Genomic DNA, 18,534 nt, shown 5'->3' with positions numbered 1-18,534 from the left:
GTCACCAGGAAGACATCCATAATGATGAAAGAGATCAAGAAAACAAGGAATTTTTTAGAATTTGTAAATTCATTGGCCAAGTATGACCCTGTGCTCTGTGAACATTTGGTGAAAGTTAACATGGGAAAGAAAATCGTTATTTCTTATCTGTCACCAGAAATTCAAAAATGAATTTGTAAGCATTTTGGCAAAGCAGGTGAGAAAGAAAATCATCAATCAGATCAAAGAAAGCAAATATTTTTGCATAATTTTTTTATAGCACTCCTGATGTATCTCACAAAGACCAGATGAGTGAGGTGCTGTGCTATGTAAAAATTGACGAAAATAAAGTGACAATGGAGGAGTGATTTCTCCGCTTCATCGAGACAAATGGTATAAGCGTGGAGGACATTTCTAAAATAATTTTGAGAGAACTGAAGAACGATGGGATTCAGATTGGTGATTTTATTGGCCAGACATTTGACAATGCTGCTATTATGGCACGCTACTGATCGGGTGGGCAGAAACGAATTTCCGAAATCATCCCAAAAGCTCTATTTGTGCCATGCAGTAACAATTCTTAAATCTGGCTTGTGTAGCGGTTCACTCTGTTACATTTTTTGGCATACTGGATCGGTTATTCTCGTTCTTTTCTGCATCTACACATCACTGGGACGTCTTGATTTAGTTGACCGGTCTAAGTATCAAGTGGACTATGGAAACTAGATGGAGTAGTCGAGCAGATGCTGAAAATGATGTGGTAAAAAAATTATTGGAAGTTGTCATTGCCCTGGAACAGCTCACGGTAAAAGGAGATAATGCAACCACAAGATCAGATGCATCTTTAATCCTCAACTAGGTATTGTCGTTTTCGTTTCTTTTATTTCTGAGCTTTTGGAAAACTGTTCTCCCAGAAATCAATGAAAAGGGACTGGATCTGCACCAACGTTCTGTCTGTTAGCTAAAGCAGTGTTTCCTCTATTTTTTCTAGTTGCGAAATACGGATGCCTAAAACGGCCATAAATAATTTTTTTGACATGAACCTTATCTCCCTTTTGTATTTCTGACATATTTGCTGTCAACAACAAAGTTGGTCCATATGGTTCACCGTATTTGAAAAATGATCATATTTCACTCATCAGTTTTTGCCCTTTTAAACAAAAACTGCTTGACCAATTTTCCATTTTTTTTATTCTCTTAAAGAAATACATGAGTTTGTGATTTAATATATTTTATTTCTTCTTTATGCAGTGATTTTTTTTTAATCTAAAAAAGAAACATTGAATGAAATAGAAAGAATTGTTGTAGGTGTCCAAATTTTTCAGGAGAATATTTAAAAAATGTAAGGTTTCACTTAAAAAATAATCAACATGGTTTAAAAAAAAGGTTTTAAACTTTTGATTTTACAGGTAAATTTGCACAAAACTATTTTTTTTTGTTTTAAATTAAATTATTTTATTTATTGATCTTTTATCTTCAATTTCTGATATATAATTCTGAGGTGAGAAAATCAATTATTTTCATTTTAATAGATATTTCAAAATGGTGGATGAATTAAAAACAAAAGTTTGTCTAGAATATTATATTCAGTTTATTGGAAAAAGCATAAAATTTCATATTAAACTTGCAAATATTGTGAAAATTGAACCAATAGAAAAATTTTTATAGATTTTTAAATTGAAAAAATTGAAAAAAATTTAACTCGTAAAATTCAATTCATTTCATTACATAGAAAAAATGACTGCATGAGTGCGCGCAGGCACTTTGTAAACACTGTTTGTTTTTTAAATAAAAAATAATATTTCTATTATTTTTCAACAAAACTTTAATAGTTTATTTTGGAAGTATATTTCATAAAGAAATTAGACAAACCACCTTAAAAAGAGAAATTACGAGTTTTATATATTTTATTCACAGTTTTGTGTTAAGGATGTCAAAAATTCCCAAAAAATTCTGATACACCTAATGCAGCACTGGGTTTTCATACTGAGTTAAGACGGCAAATATTGTCTGCCATAGACAGGTTGACTGAAGAAATATCTTGTAGATTTCAACAAGCTCACAATCTTGCAAGTAAATACGCTTTTCTTACATCGTCAAATCTGTTTGATGATAATCATGATTGTCGGCTTGGTGAAGTTGACGAAGATATAGAAAAAGATAAATTCTTTGCCGAAAGGAAGAGATTACAGTATTTTGTGAAAGCTTCAGGAAAAGACAAAATCAATGGACCTCTTGAACGTTTGAACTTTATACAGAGATATCAGCTTGGGGATTCCGTCCTTAATATTGTGATCTTGCTGCACATTTTCCTTACCCGAGCTATTAGCGTTGCCAGTTGTGAGTGCTCTTTCTCAAAACTGAAACTCATAAAAATCTACTTTCGATCAAAAATGAACCAGATAAGGCTTACAGACTTGGCAATCCTCTCCATGAAGAGAGAACTTGTCGATAAGGCTGTTGCAAAGAAGGTGGGCTATCTATCATGCTAGAAAACTACTCAGACTTGCCAGTGTCCTATATCTCTACAAAACCACCATTTATTCATGCATGGAGTATGGTTGCCACATATAGGTTTATGCTAATCTCTCCCTTTTAGACAAGACTCAAAAAAGAATGTCCAAACTAATAGGTTCTACACTATCACCCAACCTCCAACCTCTGTACCATCGCCACACTGTTGCATCCCTGTGTTTGTTTTACAAGTATTTTAGTGGAATGTGCTCTGATGAATTAGAAGCACTTGTACTATCTTGATGTAAATACCTCCGACCACGGTCCGCTCATAAATATGGCTCTCTATATGTCATATTTACAGACTGATTCCTAAAAGGTTGATTGAAATTGAAATTGAAATTAAAACCAAATCCACAGATTGGTCGCTTAGGTAATTAAGAAAATTAAAAGGGCGTAACTTGAAGAATTACGGGGAGTTTTTTTTTTTTTTTTTTTTTTTTTAATGCAAATGAATAATTTATAAATTTCCAGAGAATTTATCAGAACCGATTTTAATTTCTAAACATATTTTCAGCGCTTTTGTTTTGAAAATTAAAACAATAAATAATTAGCGATCAAAATGGATCTCTCTTGAATGATTTTCAATTGTGTAAGCGATGTTTTTGTTCTTGGAACTCCATATTAGATATTTTTTCTAATGCATTAATTGCATTTATTGCATTTTAAAGTGATTTTGGATATTTTATGTATAACAAAAAATGGTGAACAAATGCGTGGCTTTTGTAGCAGATGTGATACAACAATAAAAAGTCTCTACATTTTCTTTTCCTTTATCGAAAATTGGATAAAATCTTTTAGTCGAAATAATTAGTTCTTAATGAAAAATTCAGTTTTTTGCATCAAATATTTTGAGGATAAGGAAAAAAATAAACATATTTTGTAAGGAAAAAGAAACAAATTGAATAGAAATTTACAACCAATATCAACAATACATTCAAACTTGACAAACAGCTAATCACACAAAGTCTCTAGATATCAAAAGGTCTTCTAATGTAATAGTTTATTCTCCCGAACTGCTGGGCTTTGGAATTCCTTCCCTGTTTCCTGCTTTCCTCACTGTACTAATAACGTTAAGAAATTTAAATGTTATATGAACAGACATCTCTCTGATCATCTCTCTATATAGTGGCCCTGTAGAACGTCCAAGTGACAATATGGTTAGGTTGAATAAAGAGTATAAAAATACAAAAAGAAACTTTCATTAATCAATGAAGCTTTAAAAAAAACTTTCATTTCAATGAAGCTTTAAAAAACACCTTTCATTTCAATGAAGCTTAAAAAAAAACCTTTCATTTCAATGAAGCTTTAAAAAAAAACTTTCATTTCAATGAAGCTTTCAAAAAAAACCTCTCATTTCAATGAAGCTTTAAAAAATTTTTTTCATTTAAATGAAGCTTTCAAAAATTTTTTTTAATTTGAATGAAGCTTTCAAAAAAAAATTTTCATTTCAAAAGCTTTCAAAAAAAAAAATTTTCATTTCAATGAAGCTTTCAAAAAAAAAAATTTTCATTTCAATGAAGCTTTCAAAAAAAAAATTTTCATTTCAATGAAGCTTTCAAAAAAAAAAAATTTTCATTTCAATGAAGCTTTCAAAAAAAAAAAATTTTCATTTCAATGAAGCTTTCAAAAAAAAAAAATTTTTCATTTCAATGAAGCTTTCAAAAAAAAAAAATTTTCATTTCAATGAAGCTTTCAAAAAAAAAAAATTTTCATTTCAATGAAGCTTTCAAAAAAAAAATTTTCATTTCAATGAAGCTTTCAAAAAAAAAATTTTCATTTCAATGAAGCTTTCAAAAAAAAAAAATTTTCATTTCAATGAAGCTTTCAAAAAAAAAAAAATTTTCATTTCAATGAAGCTTTCAAAAAAAAAAAATTTTCATTTCAATGAAGCTTTCAAAAAAAAAAATTTTCATTTCAATGAAGCTTTCAAAAAAAAAATTTTCATTTCAATGAAGCTTTCAAAAAAAAAATTTTCATTTCAATGAAGCTTTCAAAAAAAAAAAATTTTCATTTCAATGAAGCTTTCAAAAAAAAAAAATTTTCATTTCAATGAAGCTTTCAAAAAAAAAAAAATTTTCATTTCAATGAAGCTTTCAAAAAAAAAAAATTTTCATTTCAATGAAGCTTTCAAAAAAAAAAAATTTTCATTTCAATGAAGCTTTCAAAAAAATACTTTCATTTCAATAAAGCCAATGATATTTTGAAAATGATGAAACAGTATTTTTCTGTCACTTACCAGTCTGTTTGGCAGGAATTTTACATCTGTGATGTCTTTGCTGTATTTAATCTTGCGATTTAATCGAAGTCCTTGAGTGAGTATCTTTTTATCCTGCTCACAAGCCTTGACTGCATTGGTGACTAAATTCAGGGAACCTTTCAACTTCTTCCATCTTTCCTGGGCTTTTTGTCGCTTTTCCTTCTCACGAGGAGAGGGAGAACTTGTTTTACGATTGTCATCAGGACAAACTCTTTTAGGGGAGGAACAACTCTCCATGGTTGCGATATTTAATGAAAAGTAATTCTCGAATGCCTCAAATCAAATGTCTAAAAAAAAAAAATATATATATCTTTATATGATTTTTAAGAAAATTTTTACCATTTTATTTTTTACTGTTTTTGTAGCTGAAATTAAGTAGAAAATAAAAAGATAAAAATGAATTTAAAAAATCTAATACCAAACTATGTAGCTAAAATTAAATTGAAAAATATAACATTTATTTTTAATAAAAATTGAAATTTAATAGAAACAATATTAATATAAAATAGAAAAATAAAATAAATAAAAATAAATAGAAAAGCATGTGGCTGAAATTAATTAAAAAAATAATTTAAAATATTTTTTAAATAAAAATTAAAAAGAAAACAAATAAATACACACACACACACATACACACACATATAATTAAAATATATCATAATCATAATTTAGGAATTTAAAATTTGTGATTTGAAAAAGTTAAATTTCAAATATAGAAATTTTATTGTATGCAAGACAAAGAATACAGTATAGTAAAATATATTTCCTTAAGCCATGAGTTTTCGATGTTTATACATCTTGGAGTAAAATATTTGCAAATATTATAAAAAAAAATTGCACCTGATTTGCTTAAGGCAATAAACATCGAAAATTAAATTAAATGTTTTTAAAATTTTAAAATCATTTTAGCTACATAGAATAAAGGAAATTGTATATTGATGTTGCAAAAAAAAGGATATTGAACTTCAAATCGAAATGCATGCTAAATCCTGTAATGGAAGTTCTTGGTATTCGGCAGGTAAAAAGATCCAACGCGTATTGTAATACATCCAAGGAAACTGGTAACAATCCAATATGTACATATTTCCACAGTTTTTCGTTAGTTTGATTGGATATCCGGCAAATATTTGATATCAATTCGATAAAAAGTTTTTTCATATATCAGTTTCAAAATTCAGGCCAAGTTTTCAATCAATTTGTAAATAAAAACCAAAAGATATCTGTAGACAGGCAAATAAAATTAAATGAAAATGGAAGTAATTAAATAAAAGAACTGCTTATCAAACCAAAGCAAAAAGTCTTTAAAAATAGGATGCAGTTTTTGTTATCAATTTGTAAGTCAGCGCATTCGGACTCTGCTCTTTGGCGAGAGAGAGCCCAACCTTCAGACCCTTTGAAAGTTTCATTTATCCTGAAGAAAGGATGCAAAAGGGACTTTAGGGAGTTGATAGTGCTTTTTGGGCACTCCCTAATAAAATAAATAATTCAACACAAGCTACTGAATAAACGAACAAACAACTTCGTAAAACTTAACAAGGAAAAGGTTTATTGAAGCGAATCAAGGTAAAATGCCCCAAAGATATAACTCGGATAAAACTTGTCTGCCGTTGCCCGGTAGTTATTCACAAGTGGGAATCGTCGATACTGGTGTAGGCAGAGAGGGAGAGTGAGGAAACAAGTCCACTCTCTTTGGCGTCTGACTGGAAAAAGGAGGAGTTTTTCTCGTCCGGAACGGAAGCAGTTAGAGTTCCTTAGGGGGTAAGGAAGATCCTTGTGCTATGCCTCTGATTGGTCAGTATGTTCTATATCGCACAGTCAGGGGAGACACTGACACACAAGAAAAGAGTTCTATTTGTGTCTGCTACATAACCCCCTGCTTAGGCTGAAAGCCGACAGAGAAAAAGGTAGCAGAACAAATAGCAAAAAAAAAAAAAAAATTAAATAAAAATGTCAATTTATTTAAGTTATTTTTTTGTTTTTACGAAAAAAAAAGGGTCTTTTTTTATAGAAAGGAGAGAAAGAAAAGTTTCTTTTTTAACAGAAATATACAGTTTTACATAGTTTCTTTGGCCAATGTACCCGTCGGTCACTACATGTAGTGGTCACATAACTGTTCTCACGTGGAGCATTTACCTCAGATGTATGATGATACTGTATGTTGGAGGAATGTGTGGCTCATGTATTAATGTGTCCAGAAAGGCTCTTTATACCCTCTCTATGGAAACTGTCTCTTTTTTACCACTAATGTCAAGGATAAAAGTTTTATCAGTGCGTGAAAGCACGCGATAAGGGCCAGTGTAGGGTGGAGTTAGGGGAGCTTTTACTGCGTCCTTTCTAAGGAACACGTGAGTCCATGTTGATATGTCCTTCGGGACCAAAGATTTTATGGTCTGTTCCCTAGGGTGCATCGGTGGTAGCTTACTGAGATAGGCTCATAGTCTGTTGACATACAGAACTGAGTCAGTTGTTGTATCCTCTATCGGGGTCAGTATCTGACCTGGCAATGATAGAGGTGCTCCATAGACTAGTTCAGCTGCAGAATATCTCAAGTCCTCTTTGATTGAGGCACGACAGCCAAAAAGGACGACTGGTAAGTACTCACTCCATTGCTGTTGGTCAGGGTAAGCACGTAATGCTGCTTTCAATTGGCGATGGAAGCGTTCTATCATCCCGTTAGAAGCTGAGTGATAGCTCGTTGTCCGAATGCGTGTGATCCCTAGGATCCTAGACAGTTCCTGGAATAGGTGGGATTCGAATTGTACACCACGATCAGTGGTGATGGTGGTGGGAACTTCATAACGCGATATCCAGCCTGATATAAGTGCTCGCGCTACAGATTCAGCCGAAATGTCATTTAGGGGAATAGCTCCAGGCCACCATTTGAAACAGTCTATCCAGGTCAGGCCATAAGTAAATCCCTGACTGACTGGTCATGGTCCAACCAAGTCTATGTGAACATGCATGGGTAAACCGAGTGTCTGGGGTGCTGAATGTTCCAAGGGGTACATGAATATGATTGTGTACCTTTGATTTTTGGCCGGGTACACAGGAACGTGTCCAGGCAGTGATATCACACCTCATATTTGGCCAGAAACATCTAGCTGTAATTAGCTTCACTGTGGCTTTACATTCGGGGTGTGCCAGGTTGGATAAAGTGTAAAAAACAACCCTACGATGAGTCTTTGAAACAAATGGTCGAGGTGAATCCGTTGAGGTGTCACAGATGATCTGCATGTCCGAGGTAGGTACAGGCAGGTATGCGAATTTACAAGTCGCAAATTCAGGTGACGATGGATCCAACGTGTCCAGACTATGCTGGTCTAAGGCCATCTGCTGTAAATCGATATCCGATGGTGAGGACAGAGAATTAATGGGAAGGCGAGACAAGGTGTCTGCCGCTGCGTTCTGCTCACCCGAGATATGTCGGATATCGCTGGTAAATTGCGAAACAAAATCCAAGTGGCATGTTTCGCGGGGAGAATATTTGTCCGGCTTAGAACGAAGTGCATATGCAAGCGTATGGTGATCAGTGTAGATCACAAATTGACGACCCTTGAGTGAATGTTGGAAGTGTTTCACTGCGAGGTACATTGCCAGTAGTTCTGCCGGTTTCAGTTGTCGCAAAAAGTATGCAAGAGGTTGTAACTGTTGTTGGTGCTGCTGTTGCAACACTGCACTAACAGCTGTGCCTGGTGCATCAACGACCAGTGAAAACTGGGCATCGGGTACAGGATGTGCAAGTAGAGATGTTCTCGCTAGTTTTGTTTTCACTTCATTAAAAGCTTTGAGCTAGACCTCATTAAGTGAGATTTGCTAATTTTTCTTCTTCCTGTTACGTAACAGGTCAGAAAGAGGAGCTAGAAGATCCGCACAGTGTGGGATAAAGCATCTGTAGTAGTTCAACAGGCCGAGGAAGTGCCTTAGTCGGCGAAGTGAAGTAGGTGGTTGAAGGTCTTGCAGAGCCTTCACCTTTTCCGGTAATGGAGATATAACGTCTGGGCTTATAATGTGGCCCAGGAAAACTAGTGATGAAGCACCAAAAACGCACTTACCAGGGTTAATCCTCACCTGGTATTGCTGAAACTGTTCAAACAGTAGGCGGAGGTGAGTGACGTGTTCCTCAGGTGAGGCACTTGCCATAAGAATGTTGTCTATATAGTTATAGACCAAACGCTCTGAATGGAGTTGTTACTGCCATCTTTGGTATGTCGGCCGGATTTACTGGAATTTGATGGTAAGCCTTGACCAAATCTAGTTTCGAAAAGGTCTTACAACCATGCAACGAGGAAGCAAAATCCTGTATATGTGGGATTGGGTAACGATCAGGTACCGTCATGGCATTGAGTCGTCGGTAGTCCTCATTCGGACGCCAATCCCCGTCACGTTTTGGGACCATATGCAAAGGGGAAGCCCATGGACTTGACGAGGGGCATATAATTCTCAACTGTAGCATATGATTGAATTCAGCCTTCGCTGCTTTAAGTTTATCAGCAGGGAGGCGACGAGGGTGTGAGAACACAGGAGCACCTGTGGTCTTGATGTGGTGTTTTGTGGTGTGCGTGGGTTTGCTCACCACAAAAATTTAGATTTGTTAATTCTGGGTAGGAGTGTAGCAACTTGTGGTAAGGATCATTTGAAGCGGCAATAAAAATACCGGGCTGATAGATGGGACATTTGGCATTATGCCAGGGACGGAAAGTTCCATACTAGCATCTATCAGCCGGTGTCTGCGCATTTCTACCATTAAATTAAAATGATGGAGGAAGTCCACGTCTAGGATGGGGTAAGGTAAATCCGCTATGGTAAAAACCCATGTAAAGTCTCTCCGTAATTCCAAGTCTAGAGAACATGAAATTTGACCGTACATGGGAATGGGAGAATGATTTACCGCTTGCAGTGTGATAAGCGACACTGGTGGCTTCTCTTTAATGAGTTTCAGTGACCAGATACTGCAAGCTGCACCCGTATCAACCAAACAACATGCTTGGGATCGAGAGTCCATAACGAAATAGGCACAGTTGTTAGAATTTTGTGGAAAGCTTGCCATGCTCATCTTCCCACTATCTAGTTTCTCTGGTTAGGAAAAGAGCAGAGCATTTTGCATTTTCGTGCCTCAGCGCCATAACGACTATGGTAAAAACATAGTCCTAGCATGTTTGAACGGCGACGGTGGTGTGGGGAGAGTGAACGGCCTTTGAAGTGGCATAGGGTCGAATGTGACCTGCCCATGTTCAGCTTATTCACCTCTCTGGTGAGGCGTTCGATGGCTGTAAGTATAGTCACCGATGTTGCTTCTTGTGTTAAATTTCTATCCGCCGCAGGCCCGCGGTTACTTCAGCCTGTTGCTGAGGGATCGCCGCAGTGGTAGGCCTTTTCACAAAATCCATTACTTTATCTGCCGACACTGATACTACGTCGACGGAATGCTTCTCTATCCTTTACTTGCGCCGGCAGATTTGAGAAGAAAAGCTACTTAATTAGTCAGGGGGGACATCTTCTGCCAGCTCCCTCATTCTGCAGAGTAACTCTGTTGGCCTGCGGTCCCCTAAATGTTCATCATGGACCATCGTTTCAAAACGTTTTTCTGCCGAGACTGACGTCCAGAGCAGTACCTCCTGCTTTATGCTTTCATATGTAGCATTAAGAGGGGTGTCAGTTATTAATTCCTTGACAACAGGAGTGAAAGATGCGGGGAAAGCACTAAATAAAATATGTAATTGTGTTTGCTCCGAAACATTGTTCGCAGCAAAATATGATTCGAGTTCGGCAAACCAAACTCGAACATCACCAGCAAAGGCAGGCAATGTTGTCATTTTAAGAGGAAAATAGAAAAAAAATAAAAAATAAAAAATAAACTATCTGGATACTAGAAGGACATTATTGAAGGACCACGTGAGGAAAAGGGAAAATATTTAGGGAAAATATTTAGACAGAGGCAAAAATAAGAAAAATATTTAACAGGCTAAAAAGAGAGAGAAAAAAAATTTACAAGAAAATAAACTAGAAAAATGGTTCAAAAGAGCAATGGTAAAAAACAAAAAAAATGGACAATATGTGCGTGTGGGTGTTTTTTTCATGCTTGTGTGAGTAGCCTATAACCTGGAGGTAAATGAATTCTTTAAACGGGTACTTACGTTTTGGCCGATACATGAAAGCAAGTTTGTTTTTTTTGTTTTTTAGTAAAAGTTCTCTTTTTTGTTTCGCGGAATTAACTGTCCCTTGAATTACTTGTTTCCTGTTCGCATGTGTGTGCGTTCTGGCGTCATTTTCCCCAGAAAAACTTTTAGTCAGTTTGGTTTTCAAGTCATTTACGACGAACTGCTATCCGTGTCTCTCGCGTTCTTTTTCCTAGGATATTCACCACACGGGTCAAGAGTCTGCAGGAAATAATGTCTTCTTTTACCTTTTTTTTTTTTTTAAACGGTGAAGGAAAAAAATGTTTCCATGACGAATTTTTTAAATTTTTTTTATATATATATCCTTCTCAGAGGTGTGAAGTTCGTCTGTATAGTATTACTTTTCTTGAGAAAAGTATTTCATAGGAATTTCTGTTCGCCGCCTTTTCCTTGCTTAAACGGGGAGGAAGTCAGGCTTGCCATTCAGTAAACTTGTGTACACGTCGGGTCACCATTTTAGGGAGTTGAGTTAATGCTTTTCGGGCACTCCCTAATAAAATAAATAATTCGACACAAGCTACTGAATAAACGAACAAACAACTTCATAAAACTTAACAAGGAAAAGGTTTATTGAAGCGAGTCAGGGTAAGATGCCCAAAAGATATAACTTGGATAAAACCTGTCTGCCTTTGCCCGGTAGTTATTCCCAAGTGGGAATCATCGATACGGGTGTAGGCAGAGAGGGAGAGTGAGGAAACAAGTCCGCTCTCTTTGGCGTCTGACTGGAAAAAGGAGGAGTTTTTCTCGTCCAGAACGGAAGAAGTTAGAGTTCCTTAGGGGGTAAGGAAGGAAGGTCCCTGTGCTATGCCTCTGATTGGTCAGTATGTTCTATATCACACAGTCAGGGGAGACACTGACGCACAAGAAAAGAGTTCTATTTGTTTTTGCTACAGGACATTCATAAAGAAGTGAAACATAAAAACTAAAATTTTTAAAGAATTTCAAGAACTCTTTTTCTCCTGTTTTTTTTTTCGCCTCCAAACCTTTTTTTCAAGTAAGCCTTTCTTTAAATTTTAAGGGGTACGAGAACGTTCCCTCCCATTTTTTTTTTGAGAGGTCTAATTTCGTGACTTCATTGTAAAACTGTTTTTTCCTCATTATTTTTTTCTTTGAATTGTAATATGAATGTTTATGGTTCAAATTCTCTTTTACTAGATTTGTTAATTTGGTAAATGTTACCAGTGCTTTTGGGAAGCAAAAAGCAATCCGCCACTCCCCTTTTCTAAATAAATTTCGGACTTTTTAAAACTGTAATTCAAGGTCTTCCTTTCATTTTTTTCTTGTTGTTGCATAACTATTTCCCTTTCTTTCTTTTTTGTTCATGTTACATTACGAAGTCGAATTTTGGTGCCGACCCCGAAAATTTCGACAATATATATATATATATATATATATATATATATATATATATATATAGTAATTTATAAAATATATATGACGATTAAGCTACACTGAATATTCCACGTTTCATCCACTCTAGCACTCCTCAGGCTTCCTGAGGAGTCCTAGAGTGGATGAAATGTGGAATATTCAGTGTAGCTTAATCGCCATATATATTTTATAAATTACTAACTAGCTCTATCTACGTATTGAGCACTTTTGAAGTAAGTATTTAAGCTTTACGCATAAATCTATACTTTCGTATATTAATTTTATGTGAGTAAATTAAGTAGTTACATACATATATATATACATATATATATATATATATATATATATATATATTATCTTTGATATATTGTATTTTTCTATTTAATTTCAGCCACATATTAAAAAAAAGATAACTAAAAAATAAAATGGATTTGGATTATTTGGACTTCTATTCTCATCTTGGATGTTATTATTCTTGAAATATTTCAGCCGATATAACCTTCAACCTTCTTAAGATGAGTTTTTTTGTTGAACTCGAGAATCTTTATAGCAATCTCAAAACCTATATGGAATTTGGAACTGCGTTTCATTTTATCTAATAAAGTACATTGTCCTTCATATTATTTGGATTCTTTGGACTACTCTTTCTCATCTTGAGTGTCATTTTCACAACGTTTCGGTTGATGTAATCTCCGACCTTCTTCAGGTGTATCTTGTCAAACTCAGAAATTTGGACAGAATTTCGAAAGAACCCTTTATTTATTTCACAGGAGTAACATGCTCTCGTTCCATCAGCCATGTCATAAATTATTCACAATTGTATTTTTCTGTCACCCACACTGAGAATTGAACCTTCAACATTCAGAAGAATATCATTTTTGCAACAACCAAAACATTGTGAAAATGACACTCAAGATGAGAATGGTAGTCCGAAGTATCCAAATAATATGAATAGCCAATCTTTATCTAAAAAGTTCAGAAGGATGATAGATTGTCTTTGACCTGTCAGCCATAATCAAGTAGAAGTGTTAAGTAATTCTATTTATTTTATTCTTAGTTATTACTGCCTATAGTAAGGTTTGAACCCTCAACTTCACTTAGAACTTATTGAAACTTATTGCCTTCAACCACTACGTTACAGCTACAAACATACACCAAATCTCTATTATTTTTAGATTATTAATTCAAATCATTTCCAGGTACATATTTAGATAGTTTTAGTGTCTTGTTCTTAATCTATATATCTATAAAAAGTGAGACTGTGTGTGTGAGGACACTTCTCAACCTATATACTCAACGCATTTTTGATCTACAGACTTGAAATTTGGTATATAGGGTATTCAGACATGTGGAAAATCTTTCAATCGGTTTTCATCCGGAAAAAAGAGCTGCTAAGAGATTAAAATTGAAAAGTTGGTACGTGGGGGGGGGGTGATAGGGGTTCATTCGGATTTTTTTCTGTTTGTCAACTGTTTGATTCAAAAGCGTGAATCATTCACATGACAAATTACTTATGTTAAGAATAAGTAGGTTTGAAAACACCCTTTAAACATTATGTCAGGCTAGCCTAATGGTTATTGTACTTGACTCACTGTCTTTAGGTTTTGGTTTCGATCTCAGCTCGAGTATTTTTTTTTTTTACTTACAAGAAGTGAACTGTTTATAAAAAAAAACATAATACTTGCATGCACATGTCTCAGTTGCTTTCTGTTTTTTTTATTCATATTTTTTTTTCAAGGGAATTTACCGTTACATTTAATGCTTATGGTATTTCTGTTTATAATAAATAAGAATTCTGCATTAATTAAAATAAAATATTTATGCATATTTTATGACCGGGTAACGCCGGGCGGCCTGCTAGTAAAATGTAAAATAACCCTAGAAGTACTCGGAATCATTTTACTGTATGCCCCCCTCCCAAAGACCTGACACACATGGAGTCTTTAATAATATTCACAACTGTTTCTGTAATCCAATTAAACTTTGGATCGACTGAGACTGACTTATCCACCAAGTTTCATTCATGTATATCCATCAGTCTATTTTTCTATCCACAGTGTCATCGTCGTAGGGAAACTGTTTTGCTTCACATTAAAAAATCAACCGCATATCTAACTTTGCCCCTATTGGCGGGCGTGCAAATAAACGAGGGTGATCTGAAGTTGCTTATCTTCCTCCCACAGCCAGATGACGTGATACAAGGGTCGGAAAGTGGGATTTCAAAAGCCAGAGTCCTAGAGGAAGAACATTCCGGCCTGAAAAAAAAATGCTAGGGCAGGCCCGCCGGTATTCCCCGGTAAGGGCGCCTCAGGCGATTAGCAATAAAATAACCCCCTTTCAAAGCCTCTGAGGATGAAACTCCTAGAACTGCACAGTTCCTGCGAAAAACCTCAGTCAACAAAAAACAAACCATTTCAACAATGGCCTAGGCACTGTTGGCTTTCGATCGACTGAGACTGATCTCCCGAAACTCCTCACCTGACGTAGATAAGTACTTCAACTAATGTGATTTGTTAAGATTTTCATGGAAATGGGAATGTTATATAAATGCATTCATTTGACAAAATCTTAAAAATAAATAAAATAAAATAATGAAAGCAAAAATAAGAAAAAACAAAAGAAAATAAGTTTGACTTACTAATAATTCGTTCAAACCAACGCGTGGCCGCCATATTGACAGTTCCCATGACAACCGTCGCACACCGCTGTCCCATCCCTTCCCGCCGCAAACAATAATTTAAGTTCCGAGCAAGAAGGCGCATGTCTCATCTGTTAAATAGTCGTTTAACTCTAAAGTACGATATGCCAATCGTGTAATAATAAGTTATTCTTTTGATCGAGAAATAAGATTACGTTTTCTTTTCATTCGTTATAGAAAGTAAAGTTAGAATCATATGGCCATCTCGCTAGAAAAAAAAAAAAAGAAAAAAAAAAGAAGAAACACAAGTAAATAACAAAATCAAAAATATTAATTTATTTTGTTTCTTTTTTTGTTGCCTCTTTTTTTTGATGTAGTAAAATTGGGCAACGGGAAATCAGGCAGTTTTGGCAAATTGGGAAAATTAGACAATTATACAATAAATATCGATTGAAAATGGATTTTAGGGACGTCTGTGAGTGGGATACAGTTTTAAAGAGGAACTAAGCTTTCACCCAATTTCGTAAATATTAAAAAATATTTAATGTTGTTTTAAATCAAATAAATTCGATTTTTTTAAGTTAAGTATTCCAAGAATACACTCTTATATTACTTTTCCGATTATTAGATATGACACTAATTTTCGAAACTCATAACAAAAAATACAAGTTGTAGCATCCACTATATACGGCCGGAACAAATCTTCGGCAGATACATCTTATAGTAATCACTGTGTCAACACCCGCGGATTTCAGAATGCGTAGAGATACAACGTCGTAATTTGTCCATCTGCAAACAGGCGATAAAAGGACTATGTTACGCGCTTCACATGTGTAGGGGAAAAGAAGTTTAAGTGAAATTAAATTTCTCTGTCCCAAACAAAATAATAAAAAAAGGAATAAAACAAAAGGATACCCCCTTCTTGTTTAAAATGCACCGCATTTATTTTTCAACAAAAATAACAAGATCAACAAGCAAAGTCCGATCGGTAAAAGTTCTTGAGAAATCATTATGATTCGAATGTTCAAAGTAGGCGGAAAAAATCCTTTGAGAAGTTATTAAGATTAAAAGGTCATGTTAGATGAAAGTCTTCCGTTGAGATAATAAGATTAGAAGGTGAAAGTCTTGTGTGAAAATAATGTCCTTATTTCAAGGTTTGTATTTTAACTGGCGAAGTTTGCCTTATTCAAAAGTCCCATGAGGAAAGTAGTCTGTTGTTATTAATTCTTATAGAAAATGTACAGAAATGGGTGTGTGTGTGTGTGCATAAATGTGATTTTTGAGGGCCCGTGTGGCGCGTGTAATTATGGTTTCGATAGATTTGAAAACAACGATGAGGTGAAAATGAGAGGCATGTTCTCGTGTCACGTCGGAGCGAGAAGAGAGGAAGAAAGAAGGGAAAAAGAAGGAAAGAAGAATGTTTTGTTGCGTTTAAATACTTTTTGAACCAGCTCCAGCACAAGGTTGCTGCTGCTGGTGTTTGGTTTTTGGAAAAATGTTATAAAGACAATCTTCTAAATTTTCTCATTGGTCGCTTGTGTCACGCGGTACTGTCTTTAACTACGTCCGCCAGAAATATGTCAATTTTACTTTTGTTGTTGTGAGAAAAGCGTGTGCGCGTATTTGAAATTATGTCGTTGCTGGAAGAACTTATTTTTGTGTAAATGCGCGGGAAAATTAAAATTAATAAATGTTTTTTATTGTGCGTGTGTGTGTGTGTGTGTGTGTGTGTGTGTGTGTGTGAGTGACACCACACATGTAGTGATACAAGTTATTTCGAATTGCTATTTTCATACGTAATGAACACACGCATTTTTTAATGACAATTTTCTTTTCCCTCCAAAAAATAACCCCGTATGTTCCCTCTCGCCATAAAAACCCAGTAATATAAACATTTTTTCATTAACTCTGAGATTTCTCATATAGCAAAGACCCTCTAAATGAACACTCTATGTACAAAAGCATTAACGTTGTTCCTGGATTTGAAATAATGTTTATTTAACACGATCATAATCATTGTTCATTTTATACAAAGTCATCATGTGACCTTAAAGCTCCTCGCGCGGTTCTCATAAAATTTCTCATTATGAGTTTCATAAAAGAAAAAAAAAACCGTGGATTACTTCATTTAAAAAAAAAATAATTAACACATTTCCCATAAGTGGTGACCCTTGTGAATTCTGAACTTAACGGACACTCCAATAAAATACGATCACAAATCTTAGTTGTGTGCAAACTCTTTTCAAATCCGCACATGAATCCGGAAACTCAGGCACGACAGGACCGCTCACTTCATTACCTATCATTAAATAAATAAATAGCCAGAATTCAGTAAATCATAACTCCTACAGTATACGGACTGCAATCGAGGAATTACTGAACGATAACAGTGGATCAGAACACTTGTGTGGCACAAAAATGGAAAATGTCACAGTGTCATCAAAGTCAACTATGCTTGCATTGGTTAAAGTTTCACCTTTTTAGATAGACGACCCTATGCTTTGGTCTTTCAACTCAAAAAAGAAATGGAAAAACGGACGAAACTAATCTTTCTATTCCAATCACCTAATATGGCATCAGTAAATCAACCATATGTATCTACGAGCCTTCTTATGAACTAACGATAATGGTCTCAATAAAATTATCGATTTTGGCAAATATTCGCGCAAAAATCAAAAATTAAACGGAACGATTTTTCTGTGAATCGAACTCTGACTACAGTCAATTTGTACCCTAAAACATGGTCCTCCTAGGGATTAACGATCCTGTAGCCAGCACATTGGAAAACCTGCCAACCAACAGGATTTTACCTACATTATTTCCCGTGGTGATTATCAATGCCTATTTAATGTTGAATCTTCCATGAAACTCGTGATACAATGCAGACAAATACTCTCACACCAAACCACGGCCATGCCGAGCACAATGGAGATATCACCATTTTTCGCACATGCAGAAATTATTAACGCCCCCCCCCCACTGGGCCAACTACGCTCGACACCTTCAGAATGAGCTTATTACAAGCAATCCCAATACATTTACATGCATGCATAAGGGTATTCGTACAAGTACATCGCATTCTTATGTAGTGCCGCTACACCACACGTATATTGATGCCATTCAAGCCATCAATAACGTTGATTTCTAACAGATCGCAGAAGACCAAAGAATGACGAGAAATTATGACCTACAAAATTCTGCCTTCGCTCAACTCGACGGTATACTCTAAACGGATACAAGCGCTTATAATGCACCTTGTGAACGCATGTGGCTCATTTCTTTCGAAATTATGTAATTCATCACCCCCAGGAAACCATGCAACTCAAAAATTGATGATGCCACTTTTCTTTCGAACTGTCATCAACTTGCAATATTTTATTCCTTCTTCTTAGTACTCTTAGATTGGCCTCTCCTGTAGGAGGAGAGTAATGTAGCATTTGCTGTATATTTCTGGAACAAATCTTCAGCAGAGATATTCTCATAGCAATCACCGTTTTCAACATGCATGTGCATGAAGAACGCATAGAGACACAACGTCATAATTTGCCCATCTGCACACATGTGATAAAAGAACTATGTTACACTTCGCATGCAGT

At 35.2% G+C, this 18,534-nt stretch overlaps 1 protein-coding gene across 2 annotated transcripts in view; it reads right to left on the bottom strand.

Annotated features, from left to right (window-relative positions):
* Nucleotides 1–15,237, bottom strand: part of LOC145297637 (WD repeat-containing protein 97-like) — a 105,284-nt gene extending 90,047 nt beyond the window's left edge. The window contains exons 1-2 of one of the 2 annotated variants that reach the window (XM_080143741.1): nucleotides 14,939–15,237; nucleotides 4,733–5,040 (exon numbers count right to left, since the gene is read on the bottom strand). In XM_080143741.1, coding sequence (XP_079999867.1) covers nucleotides 4,733–4,990 — 258 coding nt within the window. In that variant the 5' untranslated portion in view covers nucleotides 4,991–5,040; nucleotides 14,939–15,237. Of the gene's footprint in view, nucleotides 1–4,732; nucleotides 5,041–10,887; nucleotides 10,979–14,938 lie in introns of those variants that run through there. The other variant, XM_080143742.1, reaches the window with a different exon arrangement.
* Between the last annotated feature and the right edge of the window lie 3,297 nt (nucleotides 15,238–18,534).

Source organism: Euprymna scolopes, chromosome 18 (assembly GCF_053919585.1).
Source record: "Euprymna scolopes isolate OS-2025 chromosome 18, ASM5391958v1, whole genome shotgun sequence".
In the NCBI taxonomy this organism is placed as follows: domain Eukaryota; kingdom Metazoa; phylum Mollusca; class Cephalopoda; order Sepiida; family Sepiolidae; genus Euprymna; species Euprymna scolopes.
The sequence above is the reverse complement of the archived record's forward strand: the minus strand, read 5'-3'. Positions and strand labels throughout refer to the sequence as shown.